The sequence below is a fragment of the Corvus kubaryi genome, unplaced genomic scaffold (genome assembly GCF_017639235.1).
Source record: "Corvus kubaryi isolate FWS band 111438036 unplaced genomic scaffold, C.kubaryi_AGA036_p1.0 split3-131, whole genome shotgun sequence".
Taxonomy (NCBI): Eukaryota; Metazoa; Chordata; class Aves; order Passeriformes; family Corvidae; genus Corvus; species Corvus kubaryi.
The window spans coordinates 6,536,812-6,554,614 of NW_024582083.1; the positions used below are offsets into that span (position 1 = coordinate 6,536,812).

Consider the following 17,803-nt stretch of genomic DNA (forward strand, 5'->3'; position numbering starts at 1 on the left):
AAGGACACTTGGGACAAAGGTTACTGTCGTCAGGATAGAGTGCTGTTCTTCGTTCTGCTGAAGCCTGAGAGAGGAGTTCATTGATCTCAATAATGAAGACATTGCAAAGTCCTTCAGCAAAACCGAGAGACTAAATTTGACATTGTGATGTATCTGAAGTTGTTTGGTGAGGAAGAAGCAAATGGGCGAAAGAGGTCAGGTAACAAACCACAACCTGCTAGACCTTATTTGAACACTAAGGATTGGGGAGAGGTTTAGTTTTTTCCCTGCAGAGAGGGTTCGGGGTTTCTATAGGTTTTACTTTTTATTTAAGAGGGAGAGGGTCATAATCTTTCATTTGCCTTTAGGTGGTCATCTTCCTTGACAATTGAGTTGATTTCAGCCAGAGGAAGAAAAGAATTAAATAGATGGGTAAAAATGCTTACCGTCAAAGAATACTCTAGCTTTTCTCATGGTTAAACTTGTGGGTCAGTGCATGTGGATGCTTTCAATACAATATCAGAGTTTTAACTCATCTTCTTTGAAAGATGAAGTATTCGGTATAATACAAATCCTTTACATCTGTATTTAAGATAAGCTTGTTTGGAAAAAAAAAAAGTTATTTTAGTGAAGGGAGGAGAAGTTTCAAGTAAACAGTAATTAATCCCTTAAATACTATGTTGCATGAGTCTGTCTTGCTCTGACAGATATAATTTTCAAATATTGTATGTGTGTATATTGATAGCCTTCCATGTCCTTGTTAATCACAAGATTAAAGAGGAAATAGCACTGAATTTACAGCTGTTTCAAAAAAGGCTTGGAGCAGTGTGTTCTCAAGTGTTAGTCTTCGGGAAACAGGTGATTACACTGTTCATATTTATGTTTAAGAAACATTTATCAAGTACCACTGCTTCTGTGCATCAGTACCAGATTGCCCAGTTACAATACATATGCTGGCATCTGTCTATTTTATAATTAAACATTGGGCCCACTGTACATTGAGTATCTGAAATAGCTCCTGCAAATGTGAGTGCTGGTACTGTGTGCATAACTGCTGAAACTTGTCAGTCCTTTGTGCTCCTATTATTTCTGGAGTCTAACCTAAACAGACTAACTGCTGCAAGAAGCTGTCAGGATGCATGTCAAACACTAGGTGTGTCATGTGATCAGACCAGTGCTGGGATAGATAAGTCAGTGGTTGGAAGAGGAAAAATAGTGACCTTTTTCTCTCAACATTGTCTTTACACTGAAAGGAACAGATGAGTTTCTGAATTATTCACAGTACTGGAAGCTTAAAATCATTAGCAATGGTGGCAGCAGCAGACTATCAAGACAGGGGTTGAGTATTTTGTTAAAATGCCTGATTCTGAAGCTCATCAAAAGATTCATTTCACAAAACAGTCTCTGGGAATTTGGGTATTTTAGATTTGTGGGAGCAAGGGCAGCTTCTTCCAAAGAATTGAGAAAGAGAATCTTTATTTCAACACAGATCCTTATAAAATTAAGAAGAAAAGGTTAATATTAATCACAGGTCTTAAGCAGTAATGGAAAAAAGAATGTCTGTGAAAAGAGTTTGCTGTTTCAGTGGGTAATCCCAATGAGTTGATTAGTGTTAGTAATAATGCAGACCTTTTAACCCCTAATGTAAGTACTAGATAAATTACCTATTTATAATACACCTATTTATAAATTACCTATTTATCTAAACAAATAAATTAATGTCTATAATAGCAAAATGAACTTGAAATGAAGATAGTAAGACCATCTTGGTTATAACTGATACATGGTGGAAGGTAAGGCTTTTCTTGCTGTCATGAATAGTTTTGCCTACTTAAAATACAGACTGCTTATAGTTTCCTCAAAATTGTTGGCTTCCAATGGTAGTCTTTAAAATTCTTTTGTTTCAGCAGGTCACATTTAATACCATATTCTCTAAAGTTTCTTTTCCTTTTAAAATTCTGAAATCTGTTGATGTTTGTTATTATAAATCCGGAAAGTAGGAACTTGGATACAGTGTGTAATCATTCTGCCATGGTTTAGCATGTCATTAGTGTCCTTTGATAAACACTCATCCGTCGGATGCTATTGTCCAAATGAGAGCTTGTGTGGCTGCATCCATTAGCATCGTTACTCTCTGCTGCGTGTTACCAAAGACAAAGGTTTTGCATATAGAAAAAGCAGGGGAAAAACAGTGCAAAGCGACTGGAGAGTTAATGTCTACAGCTTTCAGGAAACCCAGTTTTTTAAAATATTCCAAAGCTTTTACAGTTCTCTCTTTGCTTTTAAAAGCTGTTCCTTGCAGATGGGAAGGTGCGCTTTGTAGACACATTCTGAATCTTCTTAACTTAAAAGGACACATGCCATAGATAATGAACTAAGATTTTCCTAGTGGTCCAGTTAATGTTTTAAGTGTTACATTCCATAGAATGCCAAAAAGCATATAAGCATCTCTAATAATACACTTAATATTGTTAAATGGAACTTCGAAGTGCCTGCCATTTTTGGTGTTAATTGTTCCTCTGGGTTGTGAGGGTGGAAATAAAATGGCAGGTGGGGAGGTGTTTCCATGAAGTCACCAGCATTCTGTGCCTTCCACTGTGGAGAGCACAGTGTTCACAGTGGGTCTGGCATCTTACTTGATCTTGGTCTACATAGGGCTGTTTTTATATGCTATGTTGAAGCCTGCTTTATTTGCGTCAGTCCAATTTAAGGGGTGCTTCAAAGCCTTCCCCAGCCTCAGGTGACACAAAGGGTTCTCCCTGTCACCCAGTGACTACCACAGGGTGTCAGACATTCCCTCTGTGTTTTTGGGGTCAGGCCAGGTAATAATTGCTCAGCCACCTGGCAACTGTTAAAACCAGACAGGTGAAGACAAGCCCAGACAGCTCTTGAGACCCTGTGCTGTCCAGTCAGTGTGAAGCCTCTGGCCTTTCACCAGCATTGACAAGAATCCTATTTACTATGCTACTTCATATATAGAAATAAAATTAGATTACAGCTTTCTGAGATCATGAGCATCTGTCTTGTATTTTCTGTCTGAGGGAACTGTGTCAGTCAACAATACCAAATGCACTCTAAACAGACTGACTGAAATCATAGCTGTAGGTCAGAAACTTAAGAAATTTATTAAAATCTGGCTAAAAAGGTCTCCTTTTTTTTTTTTTTAGTGCTAAAGCAGAGAAGATACAAGCAATAAGCTAATGCTGTACTGCCTGTTTTCTCAAAACCTTATCAGACCCTTCCGTTGTGAGGCTCTCCCAACCTCACAACCATCCTGTGCACTGCACCAAGGCCCAGATTCAGCAGGAGAGGGGTGGGATTATCCTGGGGATGCTCAGGCCCATTAGGCTGCAGAGCGCCCAAACACAGGGCTGGTCATCTTGGATGAGTGTTTGAAGGAGAGCATCTGGAAGGGGGAGAGAAGGGATGGCTATTACAGTTGCTATTGTTCTTCATTTTGCTTTTTAAAAAGAACAGCTTTTCTTGCTTATTTGATTTATTTTAAGTAAGTTTTAAACCGAATTTCTTATGAACATCTGCCAAATCCTGTTTGCCTCTTCGTCAGCTCGTAGGGAGAACATAGACTCCCTCAAAAGATTCCCAAGTCTTTTTTTTTCCTGTGGTTGCATGAAGACCCAGATTCTAGAATTTTATCACCAGGATTCTGGCAAACAGTACTTTGTGACTCTGAACTATGTTTCGTTTGATGAAGCCAACCTGCTTCATGATTTATGTATAAGGCATTCAGAAATTCAATTGAATTCAGAAATTGAGACTGACTGACTACTTTCTAAGGAAACTGTTATTGTGTCCTGTCTCAAGCATGGCACAGACTGAAGTGGTCTGTGCAAGCATTCAGGACTGATCTCCTGGTGAGGTAAGGTACTACTTTATTAGTTTCTTATACTGTAGCTATTTACTGAATCACTGTGGCATGATCTCTAGTTTAACAATTCTGCAGGACAGTGAGTGCTCTTAAATGTCATATACCAGCCCGTAGTGGTTTTGATGTTCATGCCATGTTTTTGTGAAAGTAAATTAATGCTTTAAATAGGAGATGGAAGATGCAGACTCACACCAATGTTTTTGACTTGCTGATAATATTTCTCAGGCAGCAGCCCCTGATAAATCTGGCACCTGTGCCAAAAGCTACTAATTTCTCCCTTAGGTATAGAGAAACATAGCCCTGAGAGAATAACAGGTAAGGAATACAGAGCAATAAATAGTTATTAACATTTCACTATTTTTATTGATGCTGGTTTTGTTTCCATAATAAATTTCATTTAAGTTTACAAAATAGATAAAAGGAATTTGGAGGCAATTAATTTTATGCTTTTCTAGCTTCAAAGTCCAAAACCAGCATAGAATTTGTCTCCTCAATGGTATTTTGCACATTTTACTAGTGGCTTTATAACCTAAATTTAAAAACTTCTACCTATGATTTTCTTGATGGGGAGCATCTCTTGTTATTCTTCAGGGGAGACAGAAGAGAGACTATTGAAAAACTTACATAGGTATAAGAACATTCCTGCCTTGTCCCTTCCTCCAATATTCCCTGGTAGTCTTGGTTTGGTCACTTTTACCATAAGTTTGTGAAGAGACAAGTTATCAGCATCTAGGTGCTTTGGAATATACAGTTGCTGAAGGCAAACAGGAGTTAGTTAAGTTACATACATTTCCCAAGCTGTCTTGACTTAGGTTAGCTAAATAGTGGGTTTTGTTACTTTAGATTTAGGAGAAGAATACTACTACTACTATTCTCCCCATAGCATGTCTTTCATTGGTGGTTTTTATTCATATATATATAACATCTATTTTTATATATACATATATGTGCACATATACATTTCACTAGCTTTGTAATGTTCAATAAAGCTTTTTAAGTGTTAAGAAAGTAAGAGCTGCAAATGGTTAAAGATCTGATGGGTATTTGTCTAATCATTCCACAGAGCTATAAAATGTCTCTTTACCTTTCCAATCTCTCTTTTACCATCTTTGCTCTAGTCTCCATCAGTATACTTCAAACTCTGTACAAGTCTTTCTTTGTTACAGCTGTGGTCTTTTTTCTGGGTTTTGTTTGCACTGCTTGCTGAGTGTGCGTAAGAATTCTCAGATTTCATATACTTCTATTCAGTTATTTGGAGACCCAAACTGACAAAAAGGAATATTAAGATTTCATTTATCTCTCCTGTTCCCCCATATGAAAGATAAACTCTCCCAATACCAGCAAATAACCTATGTTAAATCTTTTTCTTTCTGAAGCCTGCTTTTTGGAAGCCTCAATTAACTTACACACAAAAATCGTATTATTAATCCTACCCAGCAGCTCTGTGCAGCACTACCAGGCAGTCTGGGTATGAATCGAAGGTGTGGAGTAGCACATTCATTGTTACCAGCTGAATAAGCCCTCCCCAGAAGATGAGTATGTCCAGAAATGATAGCTGAGCAGTCTGAACCCCTTCAGTCACCCTGCTGGGTGTGCTCATCCTTTCACCTGGGTGCGTTAAGAGCCTGTGATATTAATCAGAATGGCTCCAGTCTCAGAGCTTATCTTTATCAGTGGTTTTGAGAGTGCACTCTTCTGTCAGTGTCGCTGCATCTGCACAATAGATTTTGCTAGCTTAAGCTATGACTTCTAGTAAATTCAACCGTGCTGCCAGAACTTTTCAGTACAGACCAGATCTCTTAGTACTGAGCATTTTTAAGTGTGTTCTTGAGCTGTGCAAATACACAGACAAGATTTTGATGCCATCAAGTTCAGGTACAGGTATAAGGGGTTCCTTCTTTTTCTAATGCCTGCATTTCTTCAGTCCTGGCCCACCCCTCAGGATCAATTTTTCTCTAAAGGTTTTCTAAATGCTTCTGGACATAGCTAATGTAGTTAAAGAACTTTATCGTAGATTTCCTACTATTCTAGACTTCTTTACTTAAGGAGGGACATGAGCCCCTCTACTTGATTGTGTAGGTCAAGAAATTTCTAGATCCTACCTTGTTATGCATCTCATGCCCTCTTTCTATTCCCACAAAACTATCTCAAGTATCTAGACAATTCAACAAAAAGTTAATGGTTGGAAGTGCCTATACTGGAACTGATGTTTTTGCCCTTAAATATAAGTAAGAAAATCCCAAATAGTTTCATATTAGGTATAAGGCCATGCAAAAACCGAATGTTTCACTCTCTGTATCATATTAAAAAGGAATTAGAAATACTCGAAACAGGATAGAAATTAAACTACCTGCTCATCCACCCATGTAATCCATATGGACTTTGTCTGCACTCCTTGACTGTCACCGTGGGAAAGATTCTCTTCTTCTTCTGCTTGTGCCTTCTGTGTCCTGTAAATGAGGGGAAGCCTCCAGTATTCCCAGCTTTGTCTTGCAATTCTGCTTGCTAAACTTACTTGATAAGAAAAACATATTGTTTCGTTCTGGTGTGACTGAGCTGTGGATCTGCTCTACAAACTCATATTGGATCTAAAAGGATTTCATTGATAATTGGGAAATATTTTCATTATTCAGTTACAGTTTCATTATTCAGTTACCAAATTTTCATTTATGTTCTTAACAATAGAAATAGCCCATCATTTGAAGGTCACCTTCAGATCTGTTGCTGAAGTAAATTGTTACTTTAATTAGAAGGATTTTTAATCAATGAGTGTACTGAGAAATTGAGTATTATATGAAGTGGTAATTTAAAGGATTTAAAGAAGCAACTTCCTACAAAAGCATAATATGAAGCTGCTAAATACTTCCTGTAGAAGCTTGTGCTTATTTTGCAAAACTGCAATCATTTGGCAATGAAGCGTATTTTAAAGTTGAGACTTGGTTCTCTGCTGTGTGAGTGCCAGGTGCTGTCACTGGGCTCTCCAGCAGCAAGTCAGCTGCATCCCCACAGTTGAAATTTGGCAGCATGTGGAAGCACAGCCAGGTGCCTTACCTACAGGTAACACACACCAGGGGAAGAGGAGGGGCAGCAGGACATAGTTCTTCATCCTACTTCCCCAGCTTCCTGAGGGAGGCTTTGAATTATTAAGGGTTAATTGTTCTTTAAGTAGTTACAAGAGAGGATCTTGATTAGTAGTCAGGTAGGGTCATGCCAGAGCAGGCTGTGTGGACACTTTCAGAGAGCAGTGTGCTCCTTTGAACACAATTGCTAATTACTGTGGGAAATTTTGTGTCTCACATAGTTAGCCAAAGAACTTATTTTAAAAATGCATTATTCTTTTGTTTGCCCTAATCAAAGTCTTAGTTCTGTTGAAACTGGAGACAAAACCTGGGAGGTAAGAGTGGAATGGGGTGATTACAGGACAAAAAGTTTTTGTATGACCTTTAAGGTAAGGCTAAAAATCTGATGCAATGAAAGGGATGCTTTGAAAGAGAGTTAGAACAGGGATTACAAAAAGGAAGTGATCCAGCAGGGCAAACAACCTCCAGCCTTTACTGTCTGCTGCTGTTGGATTGTGCTGAAGAAGAGACAATTAGAGGTTGTGACAAGAGGACACAGCTTGTGCAGAGAGGGAAGCAGGAACCTGGAGAGTATAGAGGAACACATGACAGCTGATACCATCTGAATAGATGGGATAGTTAAATACAGTAGTAGGGATTGCTAATGAAACATAATCAAGTTAAACAGTGCTTTGCAACATCTTACGGTGGCATTTGTAAATAATTTTTCACACTACTGTGTTAGGAGTAGTAAGTGAATGTTGTGACAGTATGAATATAGAGTACTCATTTCTGTGGGGATTTTTCATTATGTTTGGTACTTTTCTTGTTTGTATCTTTGTGGTTTTGATTCGTTGCTATTTGAGAAAGTGGGGGGGACAAGGGGATAACTTTGAACAAAACAGAGTTCTTGAGCATTAAAACAGTTGTGAATATGCCTTAAAAATCTTACTAGTCGTTCTTTACAGGGATGAGTCACTAAATAATTCTCCAGGTTACCAGGCTGCAGCAGTATCCTAATTATAATGTGGCTGGGACCCAAAAATCTGGTTACCTGTCAGATCAAGGAAAAGAAAAATCTTGTGAATATCTCCTGTTTATGTGGAATTTCAGTTTTCACTATGAGAAGCTGTACTTGGGAACCAAAGCTGATGTTGCATGTGTATCCTATGTCATGCAACCGCAGCAATAGCTTCAGCACCTACACTTAGCTATTTTTTTTCTTCCCTCTCCCGTGTGTCCTCGATGACATCCTTGTTACAGTTTCCTCATGTCCTCCTTTCATTTCCAGACACCTTCACAGTAAAATTTTCAGCTCAGCCTTGTGACTGTATGCCCAGCTCTTGCATGTCACATATAATATACTTCATTTCCCTTATAGTGGCTTGAGAGATGTATTGTTTTTGAAACCTCACTACTGTCAAATTGTTTGAAATTAACTCTGTGCTGTTGAAGGGGGAGTTGAGTGATCGACAGCCCTTTCAGATGGTGAAGCTGACATACTGATAGCTTTGTTCTCCAAACAGAAATGCAGAAATGACTGTGCTGTGCTCACTGCTTGGGGACTAAGGGACGGTAGCACCTTAGCTGATGTCCATGGTTTGTTACATGTTGTTCTTGTGTCAGATTCTCCATCCCACTTGTTTTAGTTTTAAAAATCCCTACATTTCTGTAGCTTTGTTCCACAACAAAAGAGGACTCTGTGGAAGAGCTCTGAGCAGGTGCAAAAGTAGATTTGGGATATTCAAGAAGGATGTTAGGATACCATTAAGATAGGTTGAGTAAGAACACAGTGATGGAAAAAGAGTGTAAAAGATGAGAAGGGAAGGAGATGATGGCATAAAGGATGAATTTCAAGTTTAAAGGAGTAGAGGGAAGTACTTAGGCCTTTTTAGTTGCTGCTGAATAATGAATTGCCCAGTGCTGACTCTGAGTTTATTACTTTGTGCTGAAGTAAATGAGTCACAAAGGTCTTCCCTTCTGAAGTTTTCTTTGTTCTCTTCCTCCACTTGTTTTTTCTCTTAAACTCTTTTCTCTTGCTAGGTTTGCTGTGTCGCTTGTCTTCCCCGGTGTTGCCGTAATGAGTGCTACTGATTGCTTCTCTCTCTACTTTGTATTCTGAGCTCGTTTTGTTATTCATTTTTTCTTCATACTGCAGCATTTCTGCTCTCTTAACTTCTTTCCCTCTGTCTTTTCATCACATATTCTCACCCTCCTTTTTACTAAAGGAGCACACCATATTATTACACTCTTGGTCTTCATGTTCCCTTTCTCACTTAGCTCTTCCAGCCCTTTGAAGTAAAACACATTTTATACAAATTCCCTGAATTAGAGGTAGTTGCTTCTGCTCAAGATCAGAGTTCATGACAGTTCCTGCAAACCATTCCTCCAAAGGAGGAACAGAAACTGTCAGTGTAACCCTTTACCAAGCTCCTCTGAAGGGTCCGTTCCAGCTGGTGTGGGATCTCAGCAAGTTACAGGTTTTCTGCAGGACCTGCTTGGTGACTTAAAAACCAGCACAGCCCCAGGCTGCATGTGTGTGTGGCCAGCTTGGGGTTATTTTCAGTTTTGTCTTCAGCAGGTTTGTAGCCTTGCTGTGGAAGGGCTTCCAGCACACAGGAATAGCTGCAGCTCCATCTCAAATGCTGCAGTATGGGTCTCGTACCCTCCCAGGTAAATGCAATCCAGAGAAGTGCTCCCTTGACTCCCATCATTACAGAAGGTGCATTATCTCTTTCTGCCCATATGAGGGAAAGCATGAGGTGTTCTTTCCCTCCGCTCCCAAGGATTTCAATTATAAGTAATGGCACCAATATTGTTATACAAACATCAACCTCTATGACTAACCAGGATGCTGCAGAACTCTTTATCTTGCTGATTTTCCTGACTCTTATTGCAAGAAAACTTCTGTAATGAACAGAGGACATTTATTTGTTTTTTATTCTGTCTCTAATGTAGTTAAGATTTTTAGATAGACTATGTAAAGTAACTTTTATATTAACATTACATCCTGTAGTGATGGTAGATATGAGTGTTCTGTTCCCCTGACTGATGCAGAAAAATACAAAATATTTTTTACTTGTCTTCTTGTTACTCTTTTTTTGTGTGTGTTTTTGTTAGGATTTTTTTGCTGGGATTTCTCGTTCATTTGCTTTTAATTTGATTTTAAAATGTCGGGTTGGTGACTTTAGGAGACTTCTTTTAAATTTTAGTTTCTGAACTCTCTGTCTGACAGGCCATCTGTTACTCACTCCCCCTTAAGAAGACTGACTTGGGATGCATTCTCCCTAGTCTCTATGCAGGAAGACAGACTTTTTATATTAAGAAGTGAGTTTCTAGATATGATGACCTGAAATGTCCATGTATTAAGAGTCATCAGTTTGACTAATGGCACACCATGGCTACAGATCATCCTAAGCACCTCTTCAAAGTGTCATTTTTCCAGCTCAGTTGATTTCTGACATATCTCACTTTATCAGCCACTGAAGTGGAAATTTCATCACTCTTTTATGCTTTTTGAGTTTTTCTTAGTATTTGTTTGTAATAGGTTTTATGGGTGATTAGTTGTGAGAATTGTGAAGGGGTTTTTTTGTGGACAGAAGATTTTCTTAATTTTTGCATATTGTATAATATTGTACAATATTGCATATAAGCTTTTTAATCTAGTTGTTAACATGTGTAAGTTGAATTTTGCTTTGTTCTTGCTATTGTTCTTGCTTTGTTCTTCTGCTATTAAGAGGCTATTAAATACTATACCTAGTGCAATTTGTAACTAATGCAATATTTACATTCATTTAATCTGGTCAACAATTACAGAGACAAAGGAAATTATTATTAAATTAAAGTAATGGCACTTGCAGACATGTATCTATTGAACAGCACTACTTAGATGCTATTTGCAGCAGCTGTTGTCAATGCTGAGAGTAGGCAGTGTCTCAGCTCACAGCCTGTAAAATCCTCTGCTCTTATTCCAGACAGAAGTTCAAGCCTGCTTCTTCTCCCAAAAATCTTAGGGTTCTTGTACTGCTTGTGTTTATGTAGAATCATGAAAGGAGGTTTGGTCCCCATCTCAGCAAGTGTTCAGACTGTGCTTTTACCTAGGAGTCAATGTGGAAGGATCAGTGACTCTTAATTTGCAATAATGGTAATTAATAACAAAAATAACAGTAATCCAATAATAATGTAGGTCTCTGCAGCTGGGAATCCTATGATTCTTTGGAATGCCTAAGTGTTTAGAGTTAGATGTTTGGAGGGAAGTTTGTGATATGTAATGTAAGTTCCTTCCCTGTCTCAGTTCTGCTGGCCTCAGGGAGGGGAGAAGGGCTCTGCTCCAACAGCATGTTGCCTTCCTTGCTGCTGCTTCTTCAGACTGAGGAAAGATCTTGTTTGTGCTTCCATATAACAGTATTTCAAACTCTCTTACTGTTCCTCTGTAACAAGGAAATTTACAAATTTTATCCTTCCATTTTTGGATATTTTCCATTCCAGCTCTGTATATATTAATGACTCTAGTTATTCTTAGAACTACTTCCAGTTTTGCTTTGTATGTTTGGAGATCTCTAAAATAGATATAGATGTTTAAAGGGACTATAATACACACTATAGTAGATCCATAAATCAATCCAAGCAGTGATGTCATCTTTTCTATACAATTATCTTGTCATTTTGGCAACAAACATATTTTATTTCTTACCTGTTTACTATTTCATGCCTCTATAGATTTTTAGGTATCAAAGAACATATAATACTGAAGTGTATTTAGACTTCTTAGTCAGGCACCTTGGTGTTCCTTGAATCAGGTTTAATGCTGGGAGAAGTTTCTCTGAGTGAGAGATGGGGATGGAGTGCTGTGTACCTTAGGCATGATTGCCATCCTGCTGCCAAACTCTAACAACCCTTTGAGGAACTCAGAGCTCGAGGTGCTGAATGAAATACAGTCATTTTCCATAACACTTTAAATGCCTGCAGGCATGCTGAAGTTGTACCTGGGTGTTTTGGATAACACTGTAGCATGACCTTAATGCCTTCTTTATGTCTTGCCAATTAAAATATGCCTGTAGTATTTTTCTACATTGCAGTGTAGAACTTAAGTATCAAGGGTTTTTTTATTGTAGAAAAGTGAAGTAACTGTGATTTTTTTGGGGTTTTTTTTGGTTTTTTTTTCATTTTCACTATACTGACTTTATTTCATGTTGCAATAGATAATTAAGAGGAACTGATGAAAGGCTGTCCTGGGAAATTTCAAATGCAATGTAAAACTTCTAACAGACACCAGTCAGCTTTGTCTGTGTCTGAGACATCAGTCACTGAAGCTCCTGTGGTAGCTTTGACACTCATGTATGAATGTGCCTTGTGCTCAGTTTTAGTGTTTACACTTGGTGTCTCTACAACACTTAGAGTAAAAGAAAGAATTTTGATCGTTTGTTTAATTATTAATTGTACATAACTTATCAGACTTGATAATTAAATATAGTGCTAAAATGTGTTAATGATGTCAGAGGTATACAATGTAGCCTGACACATAAGGGAATGAGCTCTTTGATCCCAATGACCTGGTCAGAACAAGAATTGTTTCTCTGGTTCTCCTTCTTTCCTTCTAAATTAAGTTGAAATATTTAAGTATTAATTTTAAAATGGACATCTTCTCTTTCTGGTTTCAAGCTGTTTTTAAAATTTGGAGTGACACTAGGAAAGTAGGGTCTGAGTCTGCAATCAGCTAAGGCATGTAGAGAAATGGGCTGAGCATGACTGTATAAGAGCTGTCATGTCAGCCTGGTGATTAGTGAACACCCTCCTGTGTATTTCAGCCAGGAGCCCCTGACATTGGAGCGATCCCTGAAAAGGTCATGGGAGATCCCAATGCTCAGTAACACAGATGAGCATCCTCAGGTTTTATACTTTCAAAAGTATTAGACAGAAACTTGAAGTAGTGGCATGCACCAGTGAAATCTTTTTTTATTTTCTGCAGTCCATGCAGGCCATTTTACGTCAGCATTGCAATCCAACATGTAGCAGTATTCAGCACGGATGAACTGACATCCTTTGTGAGTCTGTTAGTAGTTCAATAGCTTTGTAAATATTGCTCTATGAAAATTACTTCATTTGGCTGGAATGAAGCAACCTGATAGACCATAAATATGGACATATGGGCAATAATTCCTTGCAGATGAAGGCAAGTGTTTTTATAATACATCAAAAAATAAGCTTCATTTTCTTTGGTTTATAATTTTAATCTGATTTTGTAAATTAGTTGCTGTGCATTCGGCTATCCCGCCAAAACCCTGAGATGCAGTTTTAATGTTAGAGGAAACAGAAGAAAAGAAAAGAAGGAAGTATGTTCAAATTTGTGCAGCAGTGATTCATTTAAATCTGTGAAGATTTGAGCGGGAAATCTTGTTAATATTTTAGCTACAGTGATCTTTAAAAGAAAGGGGATGAGCAGATGCGGTAAATGACAGTTCGGATTTTTTATTTAAATAATTTTCTCAATAACTGAAAATATTTCAGTTGGGGGGGTGAGGGCTGTTTTCTAGGGAAAAAGAAGGGGTGATTCATAATGGGACAAGCTAAGATCCAGTAAAGCCATCTGCAAGTCTTCTTTTGTTTGACTTGTCACTGCTGACGTACCCTACTTAAACATTAATACTGGTATTTATTTCTGTGTTCTGCAAATATGTTTGTGTTCTCCCTTTCTGCTTGTTGTCTGATCACAGTAAAGAAAATTTATTTGTAGACAGATCTTTAAGATAGCTTTTATTCTGTCTTCTTTTAGATATGTGTATTACTGATGAAATAATTTCAAAGACACAAGCCTGAGGATGTTAAGTGTTTCCTAAGACTTGCTGAGAGATACTATTAATTTTTAAAGGCTACTGAAAGTAAACAGGTGTTTTGTATAATGCCAGATTCAAACAGATCATGTTCTTAAAACCTAAAAGATTTGTTTTGTTGTTCATTTTGTTTTGTTTCTTTCAAAAATGCCCACAAATAATACAGTAGCCCTCATTATTCTGGAGGGTAATCACTGCTGGAGTATCTCCATAATGCAGTGCTGTTAAACAGCTTGTATTTTTTTAACCTTTTCATTCTTTGCCTGGAGAGGCAATAGATAACCCAGAGAACTGCTTTTTGAAGTTTTATTGAATTCATTGACTTCCGTGGGAAGCAGATCAGTACTTCTTCGTGCTACAGCATAGATTAAATCTTTGAGGATTTTAGCTTGGTATAGTAACAAAGTGTTGTGCAAATAAGAGTTTGGTTTGTTGGTTTGCCTTTTGTTGTGCTTTTTTTTAGTTTTTATTTTTGCTTTTTTTTCCTTAACATTACAAGGGATTTTGGAAACTTGGATAAAAATAAAAATTATTTCTTCTTTTATGGTGAATAGTGTATGTCAGTTTTCCCATGGTGCAATTTAGATACACTAGGAATTAGTGGCCCTTTAATGTCTTGACGGGCTTAGATGAAAGGGGAGATAGGCTTTACACTGCAAAATAATTCCCATGTGTATTTGTAAATAATTATTTCTAAAATAACAATCCAGTTTAGTGTTAATAAAACACAGAGTTTATAATGTGTCTAGAAAACTGATTTTGCCTGGAAAGTACTTGCATTCATTAGTCAATCAAATGTTTTAAAATCTGAGTGTTTCATGCAAGTTAAAAAGCTGTGCTACCTGTGCATGCAAACATCTAAACAGTCATTAATTTAATAAACTGCTCTGTTATAAAATTTTTTTTTTTTTTGATCATGTAAAAATTTCAGTTAACCACTCTAAAATTTGAAAATATAAAAGTAGAAGAGCGTTTGCTTAAATGGAAGGCTTTGGAGCTTTATCTTCAAGTCTAAACCGGGCTTCATATAGGCCAGGAAATGTAAAAGCCTTTCTGGAAAATTTCAAAACAGAATGATAAAGGACTGGCCCTCATTCTCAAACTTGAATAATGGTTCTGTAGTAAATTAAATACTCTCTAAAATCTTTTAAGGAGTGACAACTAATTAGTTTGATATTAAGTGTTTAAATAAGTGAAGATTTATAAAGCAACCTTGTTTTTGCTGAAAAGAGTGCAAGTGAAGTTTGCTGTTGCATTGTGATATGTGTTGTAAACTGTCATTTTACATCACAAAGGGCTTGACTGATAGTATTCAGCAAAATAATCCGTTGTTTAGTTTTTCTTGGTTTTGTTTTTTTACAGTTAAGTGCTCCAAATTGAGGGGAGCACTGAGGAGAAGGTTCTCACTGGGACAAAGGAGGGAACCAAGTATATGCAGTGTTAACCGAGAAATACAAAGGCCTCGGTTAACAGGTGCCGTTGCAAAATACTAAAACCATCTGAACTGTTCTTCATTTAGATGCGTTGTCAGCTGTTTAAAGATACAAATTATATTCTTTATTTTATTTTAGTGCTTCTCTTTAAAAAACAAAGCCAAAATATACAGACTTTCTTTCTGTCAGAAATACAGATATTTTGGTTAAGGGTGCAGGACCCAAGAAATGAAATTGAGATGTCTTGTTTTGAAAACTGAGAAGTCTTGTTCTGAAATTGGAATGAAATGTTAAAGAGAAATAGAGAGTAATAGAAATACAATTCTTACTGTAATATTCCTTAAAAACTTGAGGGGAAAAAAAAAGCTATTTCTGATTGACATTTACAAATCAAATATTTTCTTGCTTTCTAGCACAGCCTATGTAGAATATACTGGCTTTGATAAACCTTCCTGCACATCACCTGTGTCGTTTTTGTAGCTTGCTTTGAAATTGTGTGTACATGTTCTCTGATGAGAATAATTTTCTTAGAATAGAAATTACAATAAAAGTTTATATAAGTCTAAAATTATTAAAAAAAAAATGAAACCCTAAACCTTAAAACCACAAGTTTTCAACAAGCAGAAGGAAGCCAGATTTGTCATTAAATCATGCAGGCTTCTCAGAAAAAGAAAAAAGCAGCTTACCTACAGATAGACCTTAGGCAACTAACATATTCCTAAAGCTGAAAAACTACTATTTCTCCGATCTGTTCTCTGCTTCAATCACACACTGCTTTTGATCTTCTAATCTGTTGTATAAAAATGGGTAGTATTGTGTTGATGTTTTTCACAAGTATTTTTTTGCTAATGTTTTAGATTAGGATAGCTTGTGCATGGAACTCTGGGAGGTCTTGTAGATGTGCACAGATGTGCTTCTCACCCATTGCTGAGTAGATCTTTCTTTCTTTCTTTTTGTTCCAGACAGGGAGCAATTACAGCAATTAGAGATCATTGTAACACATCAGTGGTTGTCTTTCTAATTTTGTTATAGGTGAATGTAAGCTGAATGTAGAGAAGACTTCCAAATAAGCTGGACTGATGTGCACAGAGAAGGAATGAAGTATGGATGTGAAGGAACGTAGGCCTTATTGCTCCCTGACAAAGAGCAGACGGGACAAGGAACGTCGCTATACAAATTCTTCTGCAGAAAATGAGGAGTGCAGAGTGCCTACTCAGAAGTCTTACAGCTCCAGTGAAACCTTGAAAGCTTTTGATCATGATTCGTCTAGGTTGCTGTATGGAAACCGGGTAAAAGATTTGGTCCACAGAGAAGCAGATGAGTATACCAGACAAGGTAGGCAAGATGTTTGAACTCAGAGTGTATAATTCATTAGTTCTAAGGCATCCTTGCTGCAGGAAGAATATGTTATTAAACTAGTTTCATCAGTTTTGGTAATACTCTACACACTTAGTACACTTCCCTTGTATCTCCTTAAATGTTTTACAAAGATGGGGAAGCATTGTGTACCATCTTTGGAATAGATAATATATGGTGCGCAGGAAGTAAATGGCCTGTATTGGGCAATGGGTCAGTGACAATATTGCAGAGTTGAGTGTGAAGCATTCAGGCCTTACAATTTAAAAACTAGACCCCCAGTTATTCAGCTCATCAATAGGTCACCCAATTCCAGTTTGCCATTCCAGTATATCTAAAATGTAAATAGTTTAAAAATTAAAAATAAATACAGGTGTTCCAAGAAGGCCAAGCCCTAGGAATAGGTTTGTGGAAACATAGTATATGGACGAGCATACAAATAATGCATTAGCTCAGTGCTTTTATATTTTAACTTACAAAGGCAGTAACAGAGCACTGTGGAGTGCTCTGTAGAGGTAAATTAGTTCACAGTTTGTGCATTTGGGTGTGTTGGATGGTTTTTTTAGTGGTTATCCCTGCTATATAACCAGATGATAACAGGCTGCCAAAAGTCACCGTTGAATTTTTGAGCTCAGGACTGGAGTGACATGAGAAGTCTAAATATCCATCAAGATGCTCAGAACTTGACTGAATATGGTCCTCTTGCACCTTGATGTAGCTGACTGTGCTTGAGAGAGGGCTTGGACTAGATGATCTCAAGAGGTCCCCTTGGATCTCAAAGATTCTGAGAGATTGGACTCAGCTCCAATTAGGGTTCAGCACTTATGCATCAATTTTGGATTCAAAACTGTAGTGTCTGGAATTGATACTTCTATGTTTCCACAACTAAGCTATTTAAGGTAAGGAGGAAAAAAATGTTATGAAATGTGTAGAATACTGCAGCCCAGCTACCTAAAAGGATAAAGCTAGGCCAAGAGCTGTGTGAACCTATGACTCAGTCTTCTGTTTTTATCTCCTCTTTTATGCGGAAACAAAAGTAGATTTAGAAAGCTTCCTCTTGGTGAAAAAGTCCTTAGTTTTAATTTTAGAATATCTAAATTATTTTGTCCATTGATGTTTTTCTCTGTTCCATTTAGAATAACTTTACATTAAAATTAGAGCTGGGCAGATGGTGTTGACTTCTTTGCCTACTAATGTTTGCAAGGGAAATAAAAATATTTCTCTTATGCTCGTGTAACTGAGGCTTGCTGCTACTCTATT

At 37.4% G+C, this 17,803-nt stretch overlaps 1 protein-coding gene across 24 annotated transcripts in view; it reads left to right on the plus strand.

Annotated features, from left to right (window-relative positions):
* TENM3 (teneurin transmembrane protein 3) overlaps window positions 1–17,803 on the plus strand; it is a 1,314,113-nt gene that overhangs the window by 976,419 nt on the left and 319,891 nt on the right. For all 24 annotated transcript variants that reach the window (XM_042015030.1, XM_042015032.1, XM_042015041.1 and 21 more), the window contains one exon: window positions 16,220–16,522. In XM_042015030.1, the coding sequence (XP_041870964.1) occupies window positions 16,291–16,522 (232 nt within the window). In that variant the 5' untranslated portion in view covers window positions 16,220–16,290. The remainder of the gene's footprint in view (window positions 1–16,219; window positions 16,523–17,803) is intronic.